Here is a 17,776-nt window from a genome sequence, read left to right on the forward strand (position 1 = left end):
CCAGTTTAGATACAAATGAGCATCTGTAGGCTTGTGGTACAGATCAGTTATAATTTTTTGTTCATGAATGGTGAGTAACACATCCAGAAAAGGGAGAGGACTGTTCTGTGTAGTATTGCTGCCAGTGAATTTGATGGTAGGATGGATACTGTTGATAAAAGCTGTAAATTCTCTTCATCCTAATGAACTTCCCATAGTAGATACTTTTCTTTAATGATGTTGGATGAAAACTTGATCGATGTAGCACACTATTAGTTGCAGTAGATTTACGGTGTAGAGTTGTCTGTATTGTGTTTTCCTCAACATACACTGTCACGTCCAGAAATTCTATGACTGTCCTGCTCATTTTCTATGTAAATTGTAGGCCCACATTGTTCACATTTAATATGTCTATAAACTCCCTGCATTGGTCTTCTGAAATCTTCCAAATGAAGAAAAGGTCATATATGTAATGGAGCCACATGACATTTTTTTCCATATATACATCATTCTCCTCTCTCCAAGCTAATGCTTCTCCCACCAGCACATAGTGAGGTTTGCATAGCTTGGAGAGAAGGAAACTCCCATGGTAGTTCCACAGATTTGAGAATACATTTGATGACTGAAGATGAAGATGTTATTTCTCAGAAATAACTCAAGCATCTCCAACAATATCTGAGTGTTTCAGCTCATGAATCCTCCTTTGTTGCAGGAAATATTTTACTGCTCTCAGTCCGACTGTATGTGAGATTGATGTATAAAGGGACACCACATCTATGGTGACTAAAAGGTATCCATCCTGCCAGACAATATCATCCAGCAATCTTAGAAAGTCCCCTGTTTCTCATATATAAGAGCTAAAATTTCTTACCATCGGTGCCAAGAAGTGGTCCACATATAGTGATAGATTTTCATATAGGGATCCACAGCTGGATATGATAGGTCTACCATGGGGCTTAGTCAGTGTTTTGTGTATTTTTGGGAGGAAGTAAATCGTTGGGCTCACTGGGCTTTCATTCATCAAAAATGCTTGTTCATCCTCATTCAATAGACCTTCTAAGTGCCATTTTTTGTGTTTATCCAAGGTTAAATCATTAAGAGGATTTTCTGATAGCTTATGATAATTCGTAATTACATTCAATTGTCGAAGAGCCTCTTCTAAGTAATCGTTCTTCTCCATAGCCACACTATTCAGTGGATTACATTCACCACTCATATATATTTATATATATATATATATATATAAATGGTATCCAGTAGGTAGTTATAGTTAGAACCATGTGTCCATAGGAAATGTGTTTTTGGGCTTGTCTATAGCTCTGATGCTGTTTGAAGGATCTCCACAAAAATTTCCCCCAAAAAAGTGTGCCAGTGATTCTTGTTGCGCATGGAAAGTTTCAGGGTGATCCGTCAAGTAGGGGCTGAAAAAAAGGGGGGAGGTTAAAACAGTGTGTTTCTCATGTTAATGCCCGTAGGTGTTTAAAACATGCTTACAGCCCGAACCGATGTACGGAATTAAACCAAATTTGGCATAAAGCAAGATTTTTTTCTGCAGATTGTGCTTTTTGTTATTGGGTGTAAATCCATTCAGTAGTTGTTGATAAATCTAAAGAAATCCAAATTTGTATATCTCGGGCCGCGGATCCTACCCGACGACTTCGCAAAGAATAATGAGCTTGTGCAGAGAAATGAAGATCTTCAACCAGGACGTTTTGACAACCGAGTCCCACAAAAAAAAAAAAAAAAAAAGGGGGCCAGTAGGAATACCCTGACCCCAAAGCCTTGTTCTTGGTGTTCCAGAGCAGGGCAAAAAAGCATTTTTTAAACTTTTGTTGCAAATTCACAGCAAAAATGAAAGAAAAAAAACTAAAACAAGCATGGTCTCCCACGCTTGTTTTTAATTAAGCCCTTGGATGCTGTGCTTTTTCTTAAAATAGAGGGGGCGCACGGGCCTCCCCTCCAAGGGCTTATTTATGTCCCGGGGACCACCACCTCCCTAGGGTTTAATGTAAATACTATGCAGGGCTACGCGGACCCCTGGCAAACGCGCCCCGGGCACGACCACCTCCCCAGGGCAGAAAACGTTAATGGTAATGGGGGGGTCCTGCTCACTCCCCCGTGCCCCAGGGACCACCACCTCCACAGGGCTTAAAGATAATAGTATGTGGAGAGTGGGCAGCTCCCTGCACCCCTGAGACCATCACTTCCTCAGGGCAAAATCATATAATTATAGAAGGGGCCCAGGCCCCGGGGACCACCACCTCCCCGGGTCTACTAAATAAAATAATGAAGGGGGTCTGACGCTGACCCCTGGCCCCAGGGACCCCCACCTCCCTGGGTTAAACTGAAACATTGGAGGGGGGGCGCGCAGCCCCTCATGGAGCCAATAATGTCTCTGGGGACTGCCACCCCCCTGGTCGGATCCTGCTATGTCCTGGGGTGCCCAACTCCTGGACACAGCTGTTTGCTCTGACTTGCAGGAGCTTTGACAGCTCCCGCCAAGTCAGAGCAAACAGTTTGCTTCCAGTGGGTGAGAGATGTCAAAGTGCTCTCACCCACTCAAAGCAGAGGTTTCAACTCTTTGCCTGCCTGCAGAGATGCAGACAGGGAAAGAGATGAAACTATTGCTCTTGCACAAAGAGAGCTGCAGCTCCCTGTGTACAAGAGCAATGACGGCTACCACAGGAGGGTGCACAGGGCACCCCGGTGACAGGCCAGAAATCAGCCCGGAGAGGGATGCTGCGTGGCTCCATTCCCTCATTGAATAGTGGGGGGACCCAGGGGATGGTGTCCCTGGGGGCCTAAACCAGGCTACAAGCAGGTGAGCTTCCGTTCTGGCCCTGATGCTCATTTCACAGAAATTAAACCTGAACAGGAATGCTTACAAATACAAACGTAGTGGGAGCCCCAGTTGATGCTCCACTCCTAGAAAGAACAAATGATCCTAACTCATGTGCTTGGTGAAGGCAAAGAAAGTGTGTTTACTCTGCAATTCTATATAGAAAAACGATCTGAAACCCTTTGTGAAGGTGAATGCATCTTTCATCTATTGGAGGGCAATCTGTGTGTGACTGTTATGAGTGGGTTATTTCTTGTCCTCTCCTGGTGAGAGCACAGTCCATGGTTCTCCCTTTAAATGGCTATGAGTGTGTGAATGTGAAAATCACCTGGAAACTAGGCCTGCGTGGTCCCGCCCCATCCACCTTAGTAGTATTCAAAGGTCTTCCCGCCTTTTGCCAGGACAAGGGACAGCTTAACAAAGGGTCCCCCGGTGCGTTTCCAACAGATTTTGGTGGTGCATTCTTGATGCAGAGGAATATGAGGATATCCCCACCAAAGAAAGAAGCACTTATGTCACATAGCTAAGAGGAAGGACCCCGGTTTGGTGGAGATTTATGAATTGTTAGTCTCACTGGAGGATTCATGTTATCACAGAAATCTGGAGAAAGACGCATTAGGAACAATCACATTGTCAAATGCACACAAGGTCGCTGGAGACATTTCATCGTGGTCCATTACGCAGCGGTAGTGCAGAATACACACTGAACATTTACTCAACAAAGTAGCACTTACTACCTAACCAGTAGAAACTACTTTAGCTGGGTAGACATTTTGTGCAAAACTCTGGACTCCTGTTGGATAAATGGGCAGGTGCGGTTCCTTTGAGGCCAAGTCACTCACACAGCTACTCACACACCCACACAAACACTCACACGCCCACTCACAGAGGCACTGCGGATTCAGAAGAGGAGCAAGGCCCTGATTGGCTGGCCACATTTTGTCAGAAAAGTTGAGGCCGTCATTTTGTTTCTTGCACTGACTGGGTGGGGGACGGGGGGAACTGTGTAAAAACATATAAGGGGTCACGGTACAGGTATCCTGACCTCATAGGACACACGGAGGGGTCCCTTAGGGGCAAAGAATTTCCTTTTTTTTTTTTTCGATCAATGCACGGATCCCTGAATCCTTCTTGAATCCTCCTTGAACCCAGACCAAAAGCAAGGCCCTGAATGGCTGACCGAAACCTGACAGAAATATTAACGTGTGTTACAAAAACCATAGAAATTCACAGAAAAAACAAAGGTTACTGGGATGTTATAGTTAGGTTGATGTTTTACCCATACACAACCAAAGAAGTTCAGTAGTTATAGTTATACTTATAGTGATACTCTGAAGAAACAATACTTGTGCTGGAACGTAACTTTGGACAACAAGTTATAGTTTCTTAACATAAGTAGAACTATAACTGCTGAATTTCTATGGTTTTGTATGGGTAAAACATCAACCTAACTATAACCTCCCTGTAACCTTTGGGCTTTCCAATATATATATATATATATACAGGGAGTGCAGAATTATTAGGCAAGTTGTATTTTTGAGGATTAATTTTATTATTGAACAACAACCATGTTCTCAATTAACCCAAAAAACTCATTAATATCAAAGCTGAATATTTTTGGAAGTAGTTTTTAGTTTGTTTTTAGTTTTAGCTATGTTAGGGGGGTATCTGTGTGTGCAGGTGACTATTACTGTGCATAATTATTAGGCAACTTAACAACAAAAAAAATATACCCATTTCAATTATTTATTATTACCAGTGAAACCAATATAACATCTCAACATTCACAAATATACATTTCTGACATTCAAAAACAAAACAAAAACAAATCAGTGACCAATATAGCCACCTTTCTTTGCAAGGAAACTCAAAAGCCTGCCATCCATGGATTCTGTCAGTGTTTTGATCTGTTCACCATCAACATTGCGTGCAGCAGCAACCACAGCCTCCCAGACACTGTTCAGAGAGGTGTACTGTTTTCCCTCCTTGTAAATCTCACATTTGATGATGGACCACAGGTTCTCAATGGGGTTCAGATCAGGTGAACAAGGAGGCCATGTCATTAGATTTCCTTCTTTTATACCCTTTCTTGCCAGCCACGCTGTGGAGTACTTGGACGCGTGTGATGGAGCATTGTCCTGCATGAGAATCATGTTTTTCTTGAAGGATGCAGACTTCTTCCTGTACCACTGCTTTAAGAAGGTGTCTTCCAGGAACTGGCAGTAGGACTGGGAGTTGAGCTTGACTCCATCCTCAACCCGAAAAGGCCCCACAAGCTCATCTTTGATGATACCAGCCCAAACCAGTACTCCACCTCCACAATGCTGGCGTCTGAGTCGGACTGGAGCTCTCTGCCCTTTACCAATCCAGCCACGGGCCCATCCATCTGGCCCATCAAGACTCACTCTCATTTCATCAGTCCATAAAACCTTAGAAAAATCAGTCTTGAGATATTTCTTGGCCCAGTCTTGACGTTTCAGCTTGTGTGTCTTGTTCAGTGGTGGTCGTCTTTCAGCCTTTCTTACCTTGGCCATGTCTCTGAGTATTGCACACCTTGTGCTTTTGGGCACTCCAGTGATGTTGCAGCTCTGAAATATGGCCAAACTGGTGGCAAGTGGCATCGTGGCAGCTGCACGCTTGACTTTTCTCAGTTCATGGGCAGTTATTTTGCGCCTTGGTTTTTCCACACGCTTCTTGCGAACCTGTTGACTATTTTGAATGAAACGCTTGATTGTTCGATGATCACGCTTCAGAAGCTTTGCAATTTTAAGAGTGCTGCATCCCTCTGCAAGATATCTCACTATTTTTGACTTTTCTGAGCCTGTCAAGTCCTTCTTTTGACCCATTTTGCCAAAGGAAAGGAAGTTGCCTAATAATTATGCACACCTGATATAGGGTGTTGATGTCATTAGACCACACCCCTTCTCATTACAGAGATGCACATCACCTAATATGCTTAATTGGTAGTAGGCTTTCGAGCCTATACAGCTTGGAGTAAGACAACATGCATAAAGAGGATGATGTGGTCAAAATACTCATTTGCCTAATAATTCTGCACTCCCTGTATATATATATATATATATATATATATATATATATATATATATATATACACATACACTCATCTGCAATTCCTCAAGTTGTTACCAGATGCTTCTCTCAAGTCAAATGCTAAATCTTCAAAATTCCCCCCTGGAGCTGCAGTTCTTAAAGGCCCTTTTGAGTCAAATGCAAAAGCATTTATATTCTTATATGAAGCTGCAGTTCACTGGTCATTACTAGGTGTCCCTCACACGTTAGCTAAAAAAGCACCAACATTCTCATACGAGGCTACACTTCCACTTGTTGTTAATAGAGGTCCAGCTCAAGTCAGAAGCAATTGCTTCAAATGACCTGCAAGCTGAGGGGCTGTGGAATTTGTATAAACATTTGCATACACACCTTTGCTATTTTAATAATTTGTGCTCGTTTTTCAAAGGATTAAGGGCCTGATTTAGAGTTTGGCAGAGGAGGTTACTCGTCACAGCTATATATTTGCCAAAGCTGGTTCTTGATAACCAGTCCAAATTACATATCTCTATACATTTCCTATTTTATCTATTTTATGTTTAAGTCTATGATCACATCATACTACTTATAGGAACATCTATTCACTGGTAAGTATGTGTACATTTAGATAGCTTATTTTGGCTGCTTATGTTTGGGTAGATATAAGCTTTGTCTTTGAGTTGCGAGGAGGGTTTTTGCATACTGATAGTGCTGGTATGAGATTCCAATAGGAGTGCAGTAGATCCTCAAATAGTTACTACAGGGCTCTCTGAAGTGGTTGAAATGTCTGTCACAAAGCAGTGGTGGGTGTGCTTTCAACCTAAAAATCTGGATATGAAAATGTGTTACTTGCCTGTAACTGCAGTTATCCAGTATTGGTATCTTTCATAGTTTCACATGCAACCCACCCTTTGTTCCCTGGTCTTTAAAATCGTAAAGAAAGCAGTCGGACTGCTGAACAGCTACAGGAAGATGGAATATGGCAGCTACCCTCTCCATAAGGTTGTGAAATACTCCAATGTCTTCTAGAGGTGAATGAACGGGTTGTTGTGGAGGTGGAGACAGTGTGGGGATAACATAATCACCCCAATCATCCGATGGAGGTTGAGGTTCCGAAATCTCACCCTCCTGTCTGTCATTGTCATCAGAGGACGATGGGTTTTCCTTAGGTGCTGGAGCTATATGGGACAGAGTTGCCATCCTGGGAGTGGCAGAGGAGGAATGTTTGTTGGAAATGGTGAACCAGGCGGTGGCAATGTTACTGGTTGTTCTTCTGGTTGTAGAGGGAAACGCTTTCTATAAACAGATAGCACAGACTGAAGATCCTGTACCAAGGAGCGAGGCATAAAAAAATCATCATGTTGATGTGGAGGAACAGGATAATATCTGAAATAGTCCTAATGCTTCTGTACAGAAGGCTGATGATAACAACACGAAAAATCCTGCTGTCCTCCTAATAGTCATCTTCATCTTCTTGGCATTTGACATGGAGTTTAGAGGGGCTGTGCACTGGTCCGAAAGGGCCCTCCTCCTCAGAGTCCTCTATGTCCAATAGATGACTTGCAATTAGAGGAGATATAGTGGTGGATGAAGAAATCCCCGGTCTTAAGGAAGTTTTTGTTATTTTTATTGTTGTCGACAGCGTTGTCGATTATGTCGTTGGCAGTAGTACATCTGTTGTCGATGGGGTCGTCGTTGACGGGGTCGTCATTGATGTAGTCATCAATGAGGTCGTTGACTGAGGCTTCATTGATAAGATCATCATTGACAGGGGCATAGATGTGCCCGTCGCCATCTCCACAATCTGTGCTGACGAGATGGGGTGTCAATGGAGGCTATCATCGTTGCGGCCGGCGACGGTCTGGACAATGCGACAGTAGTGATGGTCCTCATCAATGATCATGCTGTTGGCGGTGATGGAGTCGTCGATGGAACTTTAAAAGAGGGTTTCTTCTTTGTTGTCAATGTGTCAGAAGAAGAGGCATGATAAATATCTTTTTGTGGGTTGGAAGATGTAAAGAGCAGATAATGGTGCCTCAGAGGAGAATTATTTGTGTTTCTCCTTTTTCTTAGAGTTCCTCACCCGATGTTGCGTCTTGAAGGACTTTCTGCTTTCTTCAGAACACTTTTTTCCCCACAGGTCTTGCAGGGATGTAAACCATGGTACCACGGGACTCCGACTTCGACGACAGGGAATGATTCAAGCATGTGAATCTATGGAAGATCCAATACTGGATAAACACTAGCTACTCTAATGATTTCTACTCATTTTCAGTATGATAAATAAGTATACCAAATCTGGCTTACAGTGAGAAATTAACATCATAATTTACAATATGTCTTGAGAGGTGTGAAAATAGTTGATGTAACCCTACTGCACACAGGGACAATGAATAATTTGGAAGTGCAAGTGCCTAACAAATTCTGTTTTTTGAGGAATTATTTTTTAAGTATACATGTGAATGTGCAAGGACAAAATACAGTCACTCAAAGTGAAGGGATCCTATGGCGTGAGTGAGCTGGTCTGCTGATTTATACCTTCTGTTAGGGTGGTAGGGAGTATAATTTCAGTGACATGTAAACAAACCAATGGTGAACAGACTGGGTGCCCTTCATATGTATGTATTTCTTGTATGACCTTTTCTGGAAAATATTAAGCTAAGACAGCTAAAGCTGTCTTTGGAAAGCACCTGAAAAGAGGCTGCTCTTCTGCAGATCAACTACAAAATTTTAAATGAAAGGAACAAGATCTGAAATAATTAAATAGAATAATGGTAAATTCAAGTTGAACTTTGCAAGACTTACCAGTTCTGCATTGTCTCTGGATACACTTTTAATTTTTTCCTCCATCCTCTGTATCGAATGCATCATGTCTTCATTTTTTTTGGTCATTCTAGTGTTCTTTTCTAACAGTGGCTTCAACTGGGCCTCCATTTCCCGGACACGTTTAAGCTGAAAAGTAAACAAAAACAGATACAGAAATCATTTTGGATTTTTAGGTCCCAAATGTTGGTCTAAAACTCTTTCAAAAAGATGTAAAACTGGCAAAACAACAACATCATCTTAGAACACAAAATTATGAAAATCTTACTTACTACCTGTTAAACAAGTTACCTACTTTCGGTAACGCTTTATCTGGTAGAGACTCTATCAAGCTGCACATTCCTTACCTTAGAATTATCTCCATGCGTCAGACTGGCCCCGGAAATTTTTGGGAGCAGTACCCCTGCATGACAGTAGGTGGCGTCATTTGGGTCAGTGTGGCCCATTGGTGTGACATAGTAATGTGAGCGGTGGATATATTGTTCCCACCCCAGCGCGCTGACAGTTTCTTTTTGCAACTTTCCACACCAAGAGCGAGGAGCCATAAAGAACACTAACCAAACATGTGGAAAACTAGGGCCCTGAAAGGGGAAAATACCCCGTCCCTAGAAATATGTTTGCAGGGAGGGGAAGATGGGTAGATAGGGAAGAATCTGTGACCAGATAAGAGTTTCTACCAGATAAAGCATTACTGAAGGTAAGTAACGTGTTCATCTGACAGAGACTTCTACCTGCAGATTCCTTACCTTGAAATAGATACACATTGGAAGATAGTCTGCTTCTGCAATGGCCCGTTTTCTTTGCTCCAGGAAGAGCTGGTTATCCACCTGGCACTCTTATGTGTGGTCAAGGAAGAACAGTAACGCTCTTTTTGGGTCTAGACGGTGAAGACACTGCCCCTCCTTGGAGGGATGTGGTGGAGCATAAAAAGTAGACAGAATGGTGGATTGGTCTACATGAAAGGGAGTGACCAATTTTGGCAGAAAGGCGGCTCTTGTACAAAGTACCAGTTTGCTGAGGAAGATGTTCAAATATGGAGGCTTGGATGACAAAGCCTAAAGATCACTGATCCTCCATGCAGATGTTATCGCCACGAGGAAGGCCAGCTTGATGGTAAGGAGCCTGAGAGGATATTTGTGCAAGGGCTAAAAAGAAGCACACCTAAGGAGGATGAAGACTGTATTGAGGTCCCACTAAGGCATAATGAAAGGAGAAGGTGGGAGCAGATGTTGTAAACCTTCCAAAAATCTATTTACAATAGGGGTTTGAAGAGGGATGACTGATCAGGCAACCACAGAAAAACTGAAATAGCACAAAGATAGTCCTTCAAAGTGCCCAGTTCAGAGCCCTGCTGGGCAAGAGAAAGAAAGAAGAGAAGAACCTGAGAAAGTGGCGTACAAAGGGAATCAATCTATTTTTCTGCACACTATGCCACAAATTTTCCCCACTGGCAGGAGTATACCCTCTTTGTGGAGGGCCACCTGACTGCCAAGAAAAGGTTGCAGACTTCGGGTGGAAGGTCAAAAGCTTTCAGCTGTCGCAGCTCAATCTCTGCTCAAGCAGGGGAAGAGCTGACAATCTCAATCTCCACTCAAGAAGGCGAAGAGTTGACAGTTTAGGGTGGAGAACCCTCCCCAGTTGCTGCTACACAAGATTCTCCCAAAGGTGCAGCCTGACTGGAGGACCGATGGGCATGCTCAACAGCTCGGAATACTAAACTCTCTGTGCCCAATCCAGTGCCACATGGAAGACTTGAGCCCAGTCGTTACTGATCTTCTTAAGAACTCTAGGCAGAAGTGGTATGGGCGGAAAAGCATGCAGGAGGTCTGAGCGCCACTTGAGATGAAAAGGGTCTCCGAGCGAGAGCTGACTTGGAAACTCCAGCCTGAAAAACTGCTTCCATTGCATGTTCTCAGCAGTGGCAAACAGATCTAACCAAGACACATCCCACTCTCGAAAGAGACCTCGCACCACTTCAGGATGGAGATGCCATTTGTGATCAACTAGGCATCTTCGGCTGAGTTTGTCCGCCCTGGCATTCAGAGAGTGTGCCAGGTGTTGAACCACTAGGGATATGTTCTGACATTCCAGTTATGTCTAGATACACAGCCTCTTGACAAAGGGTCCATGACTTTACTCCGCCCTGTTTGCTGAAGTACCACATGGTGGTGGTGTTGTCCATGGACACCTACACCAGCCTTCCCTTGATGGGGGGTAGAAAAGCTTTCAATGCCAGTGAGATAGCTGGGAGCTCCATGATGTTGATGTGGAGTCTGGATTCTGCAAGAGATCAGGGGCCTCTGATCTCCCCCTCTCCCAGATTGCCGCCCCATCCCAAGAGTGACCCATCTGTCACTACTGTCAGATCTGATTGGGGAAGGGAGAGGGGTCCGCTGCTGACCCAATTGCTGTTTGGCCCCCACCACTACAGATCTTTTGCAGTTCCCTCTGGGATCAGGACCATGTGGGAGAGATTCTCCTGATGCCGTGTCCGCTGGAACTTCAGGTCCCACTGCACAGCCCTCATATGCCAGGGAGCATGTGGTATCAGGAGGATGCAGGAGGCTGTTAAGTCTCAGCAGCCTCAGGAGTAAGTCCAAAACTACACTGTGTTCAGAACAGCTCAGATGAAAGGGAGCGTCTGAGAAGGAGACAGGTACGACTTTGGCACGTTGATAGTGAACCCCAGTCACTGCAAGCGGTCTGCTGTAGTCTGGAGGTGGGAGACAACAGCCTCGGGTGAGGTCGCCTTCAACAGCCACTAGTCAAGATAGGAGAAGACTGGCACCCTTGATCTTTGCAGATGAGTTGCAACCACCACCATCACCTTGGTGAACACCTGCGGGGCGCTGGTAAGACCAAAGAGGAGCATGGTGAGTTGAAAGTGCTCAGGCCCACTGTGAACCTCAGGTAACACCTGTGGGCAGGCAGGATGAGGTTGTGGAAGTGTGTGCCCTGTAAGTCCAACTCTACCGTGCAATCTCCCAGGTCGAGGGTACACAGGACCCGAGCCAGCATGTGCAATCTGAATTTCTCCTTCTTGAAGAAGAAATTGAGAGGGTGCAGGTCTAGGATAGGATGAACGCCTTGTTCTTTTTGGGCTCCAGACAGTAACATGAATAGCAACCACTACCTACCTCCTGAGTCGACACCCTATCTTTGGCTCCCTTGACAAAGAGAACTGTCACTTCCTGATAGAGAAGAGACAAATGGTCCTCCTTTAGCCTGTCGTATGTGAGTGGCATGGAGAGAGGGATGCTAACAAAGGGGATGGGGTAGCCCCTTCGAATTATCAGCAAAACCCACCAGTCTGATGTTATAGATTGCCAGTGGGGCAGGTAATGGCAGATCCTGCCTCCCACTGAGTACCCAGGATGGTAAAAGGACAAAATAAAGGGTTTTGGAGGCTGTGGCTGCAGGAGGGGCAGTGAACTGACCTCACTTTTGGCTACCCAACCCATGGAGTCTGTGGGTACCGAATTCTCAGCCACTCAGAGGCTGTGAAGCTTGAGCATGGTGGTGGTTGAGCTGGTAATGACGCTGCTGGAAGCCCCTTCTGTGGCCACGAATGATGCAAAAGGCAGACTGAGGTTGGTGAGGCGCCATGGACAGGCTCAAGGATCTGGTGGTAGCCCTACCATCCTTAAAGTGCTCCAGTGCTGACTCTGCCTTGCCATCAAAGGGCATGTCCTTGAACATCCCCCAAAAAGCCAGTCGTTCTCAGGCAGGCGTGGTTCTTAAAAGCCACTGACAATGAAACTGCTTTGCCAGGCGAGTCAGTTGTGTCTAGTCCACGTAGAATCGTGAACTTAGCTGTGTCTTTTTCGTGAGTAACAGCTTGGGAGAGTATAGCCCGGGCCTCCTCCCAGACCATTGGCAGCATCTGCACAGCCATACCCCACAGAGAGTGGGGGTGCGGCCCAAAATTCATGCAGTGTTTATGGACTGCAGTGCCAAGCTGGTGGAAGAGCCTTTTGGAATCCCTATCCGGTGGGGTGGTAGGGAATGCACCAGGATTTATTTCGGATGTTGAGGCTTGAACAGCCAAGCTTTTAGAGGTAGGGTGTTGGGTGTGGAAACTGGGGTGCTCAGGGGCAGGGTGGTGGCAGCAGGCAATCGTCCTATTCTCATGAGATTCTGTGTAGGGTGTGGATCAAGACCCTAGCAGGACATCTGTGAGGGCTTCATTGAATGGGAGAAGAGATTCTGAGGAAGACACTCCCAACTGAGGCACTTCAGGCACTGAAAGCAACTGAAAGTCAAGAAACTCAGCCGCCCTCCTCGCTATCATTGTGAAGAAGGCTTCCTCCTCCATATTCATGGTAGGAGGAGAGACTTACCAGTATCTGGATAAGTATCCAGTCTGCTTGCGTCCGCCAGGTCCTCACACCAGTCCAAGTTGAGATCCAGGAGCTGGTATTCTTCAGGGTCCAGCAACCCCTCACAATGCTTCCTGAGTCTGAGTCCATAGGTATAAGGCTTGAGATTTGACTTGGGAATCAGGGACCCAGTTGGCGCCTGGTCGTCCAACACCTTTTTCGGCTCCATATCGGATTCAGGAATCAGAATGGGGATGGCAAGCTGGTAGCACTAGGAGCATCAACATCGGGACCGGGGAAGGTCAAGGTGACATAGCTGGTGCCGGCCCGGATCCATCATTAGATCCAAGGGGCCCAAATGGCACCTGGGACCAAGCTGTGGCACCGATCCAGGAAGGCCCCCACCAGGACCCTCAGGGCCCGAAGGTGTGCCAGAGGAATCTGGTCACCCAAATATGGTTTGCAACGGCTCCTGGAAACTCAGGAAGCGGCAGCGACAGCCCACGCACTGGCTCCACCATGGAGCCAGGCCTAAAATGACAATGCTCCAGCGTCTCATTGGATGATGGATGAGGTGAAGTCAAAGACCTCTTCAACGTCTTACTCATATTCTTACAGTGGGACTCTGCCAAATGACCCAATGGCAACTAGTGCGACAAACATCTTGGACTCATCAGCCACTCCTCAGACCTTCCTCTCAACCAGGATCGAAATCGTTGCATGTCGAGCCACCAGGAGCTTGATGCATCGCTCCCTCAAGGCCTTCGGGTTCATGGAGAGGCAATGGGAGCAGGCCTTCGTATTGTGGTCGCTCTCAAGGCACCAAAGGCATACAAGGTGACATATGCCACAGGGCTTGGAGCTGGCCTTCCTAGATGACATCCTTGCCAGACCAAAAGATCTCTAATAGACTTTGATAAAAGTAAAAAAAAGATTAGTCAAAAAGTGACTATGGGATAGCTCTCACCGAATCTTCACTGAGTGGCGTAGAAAGAAAAAACAATGATGCCAGCGCTGTAGGGTGGCTCCTATATGGGTACCACACAAGTCACTTCCAGTGTGGACACCGCCGCCATGCGGAGCTGAACGATGTCACCCATCAGCGCGCAGGAGCACTACTCAAGAACATTTTCCAGACCCAGTCTGACATGTGGAAATAATTCAACTTTCTTCAATGGAAGCAAAGTACCCCTTCTGTCTAAAGAATTAGGGAGGGATCCTTTAGCAGCCGCTTCTGTTTCATTCAAGTGGTGTGTTTTGGGCATGGTCCTACACTTAAATCATCTGTGACTTAGCACCTAATGTTTGGAAAGTGATGGGTTGCCTTTGTTGTTATCAGCTACTCCTCTCATTCCAACATTCAAACTCAAGCTATATCAATCCATAACCAGAGTAATACTAATAGCATCAGAATGTCCTCGCCAGAGGTGGTTCACACACCTTCTACACCTGTCAGAGACGCTTCACAAGAGGCTGCGGTGCAGACAAGATCTGAAGTTCATATATACATATATAATATTTAAGAAGTGTTTTGGGGGTCACCACACGTGTTCTTTAAAATATATGTTCTTAAGTGTAGATGTTTGCTTTCTTCAGTAAGGCCTGGATGGAGAAACACTTAAGATAGGAATAGTTTGCAGCCTACAACAACAGACTACACTAGCCAGTTTCTTCAGATTGCATTTAAAAAATGGGATTGTGTTTACAAAATGTAGAAATTTAGTTAAATAGACCAGTTTTTCAAAGAAAATCAGGCTGCTTTTAAAAAAAAGTTTACATTTAATTTTTGCATGACCCCGTCCCTTGGGCAGGTCAATTAGCGATACACTACATTTCGGTATTTTGCGAAACAGTACATAGGTTGGTTTGCAAAAAAGGATACTGATGGCAAAAAGAAGAGTTGCACTTTGCAAACACTTTTTTGTAACCATAATCTTAGTACATGTTGCCTAACCTTAGCAGTAAATTAGTATGTAAGGAGTACAGAAAATCATATTAGCAACATCAATTGTTATAATCTTAGACTGATTTTTTTGATTTGTGAAAAAGTTGTTGGCAGGTGACAACTGCTTGACTCAGTTCAATATTTAGCAAAACAAAATGTACATGATATTATCGGGATATTAGAGTTGACATTCTTGACTTCAAAGCAGAAAAAAAGTTAGTTATCTGTAACAATTGCTGTGCAGTGAAGGTTTCCTGCCCCGATTCTTAACCTTACAGTAATTCCCACCAGACGGGCAAGGCTTCAGCATACACCTACATTTTCACAATTCCCCAGTCGTTTTTAAACTTCACCTTTTAAAATCATTAGTGAAAAATGAGAAAACAACACAAAATTGGAAAGGCTTCTTACCTGAAATCCCAGTTCTCTCTCAAGAGAATCTCCATTGAAGTCAGAAGCACTGAAAAGTCCTGCAGGGGGATCCTGGAGCACTTTTCCATAATATGCCTTCTTAAGAGTACATGTTAGAAATGGGGTCTCTGGCTGGCAGTCAATTTGCACTCTGTCCAAGCAAGGACCCCCACTTTAGCCAGGGCAATGGAGATACACACTTATATAACTGCTGCTCACCCCCTTGGTAGCTTGGCACAAAATGGACACCAAACCAGTTTAGAAGAATAGCCAGTATTTATCTAAATCAAACAAGACTAAAAGGACAAAAATCCAACATACACAAGTCAAGTTATGAATTTTTTAAATAAAAATAGTCTTACTCCATAGAAAACAATGGAAACATTGCTTTTACACAAAGTACCTGATTTGCGTAAAAAATAAAGCTGCACGGGCTTGCGCGCGTCGTAAAAGTCAGCGATGCGTTGAATCCTTACTCACAAGCGAGGCTGTGCGTCGTTTCTTCTCCTGTCGGGTAGGCGATGCGTCGTTTTTCTCTCCCACAAGAGAGTGATGTGTCAATTTCCAGAAAGGGCAACTCGCATCTGCGCAGGTTCACAATGACTTTGATGCCAAGCGACAATCCGTGAGAAATGAGGCCGCACAGTGATGGAAAACTGCGCTGCGTGGGGTTTTCTAATTTTCAGCAGCCGCAAGCGGGTGTTTGCATTGTTTCTCCAGCCGCAATACAAGTGATGCATTGATTTCCCAGCAGTGAAGCTGATGGTGTGTTGATTTCAGCCGCGAGGCAGGTGGCGCATCATTTAGTGCACAACATTTTCCCCACACAGCTTCCTGTGCGTGGATTTTAGTCCTTGTTCTTCCAACTTCACCTTTCAAGGGCCCAGGGACTGGATAGGACACCACTTGGCAGGGCAGGAGTCTCAGCAGAGGGTCCAGGTGCTTGCAGAGGAAGTCTTTGATGGCCCTGAGACTTCAAAACAGGAGGCAAGCTTAATCCAAGCCCTTGGAGATTCTTCACAAGCAGGAATATACTACAAAGTCAAGTCTTTGTCCTCCTCAGGCAGAAGCAGCAACTGCAGGCCAACCCAGCAAAGCACAGTCACAGGCAAAGGGGTAGTTTTCCTCCTCCAGCTCTTCAGCTTTTCTCCTTGGCAGAAGTTCCTCTTGAATCCAGAATTAATCTAAAAATCTGGGATTTTGGGTCCACTACTTATATCCCTTTCTTCCTTTGAAGCAGGCAAACTTCAAAGGAAAGTCTAGGCCTGGCCCCAGACACACACCAGGGGGTTGGAGACTCCATTGTGTGAGGGGAGGCACAGCCCATTCAGGTGTAAGTGACCACTTTCCCCTCCACTCTAGCCCAAATGGCTGATCAGAATATGCAGCCCCCCTTACATTAGTGTCACTGTCTAGAAGGGATTCACAAACAGCCCAACGGTCAGTCTGTCTCAGACAGGTAGTACACAAGCAGGCAGAGTCGGAATGGTTTAAGCAAGAAAATGTCCACTTTCTAAATGTGGCATTTTTAAACTTTACCAAACGATATTTTTTTTTAATGTGATGTAGGAAGTTGGCTCTGTATGCACTATTTCAAAGTAAGGAATAGTATGCACAGAGTCCAAGGGTTCCCCTTAGAGGTAAGATAGTGGCAAAAAGAGATAATTCTAATGCTCTATTTTGCGGTAGTGTGGCCGAGCAGTAGGCTTATCAAAGGAGTAGTGTTAAGCATTTGTTGTACACACACAGGCAATAAATGAGGAACACACACTCAGAGACAATTTCAGGCCAATAGGTTTTTGTATAGAAAAATATATTTTCTTAGTTTATTTTAAGAACCACAGGTTCAAGATTTACATGTAATACTTCAAATGAAAGGTATTGCAGGTAGGTACGTTAGGAACTTTGAATTAGCAAAATAGCATATACAGTTTTCACATAAATGACATATAGCTATTTTAAAACTAGACAGTGCAATTTTCAACAGTTCCTGGGGGAGGTAAGTGTTTGTTAGTTTTTGCAGGTAAGTAAACCACCTACGGGGTTCAAGTTTGGGTCCAAGGTAGCCCACCGTTGGGGGTTCAGAGCAACCCCAAAGTTACCACACCAGCAGCTCAGGGCCGGTCAGGAGCAGAGGTCAAAGTGGTGCCCAAAACGCATAGGCTTCAATGGAGAAGGGGGTGCCCCGGTTCCAGTCTGCCAGCAGGTAAATACCTGCGTCTTCGGAGGGCAGACCAGGGAGGTTTTGTAGGGCACCGGGGGGGACACAAGTCCACACAGAAAGTACACCCTCAGCAGCACGGGGGCGGCCGGGTGCAGTGTGCAAACAAGCGTCAGGTTCTCTACAGGAATCAATGGGAGACCAAGGGGTCTCTTCAGCGATGCAGGCAGGCAAGGGGGGGGTTCCTCAAG

General features: G+C 45.0%; 1 protein-coding gene across 8 annotated transcripts in view; it reads right to left on the reverse strand.

The window, feature by feature from the left end:
- The window catches only part of JAKMIP1 (janus kinase and microtubule interacting protein 1), a 1,798,968-nt gene that overhangs the window by 941,829 nt on the left and 839,363 nt on the right, over positions 1-17,776 (reverse strand). For all 8 annotated transcript variants that reach the window (XM_069203057.1, XM_069203080.1, XM_069203046.1 and 5 more), the window contains one exon: positions 8,672-8,818. In XM_069203057.1, coding sequence (XP_069059158.1) covers positions 8,672-8,818 — 147 coding nt within the window. The remainder of the gene's footprint in view (positions 1-8,671; positions 8,819-17,776) is intronic.

Source organism: Pleurodeles waltl, chromosome 1_2 (assembly GCF_031143425.1).
Source record: "Pleurodeles waltl isolate 20211129_DDA chromosome 1_2, aPleWal1.hap1.20221129, whole genome shotgun sequence".
Taxonomy (NCBI): Eukaryota; Metazoa; Chordata; class Amphibia; order Caudata; family Salamandridae; genus Pleurodeles; species Pleurodeles waltl.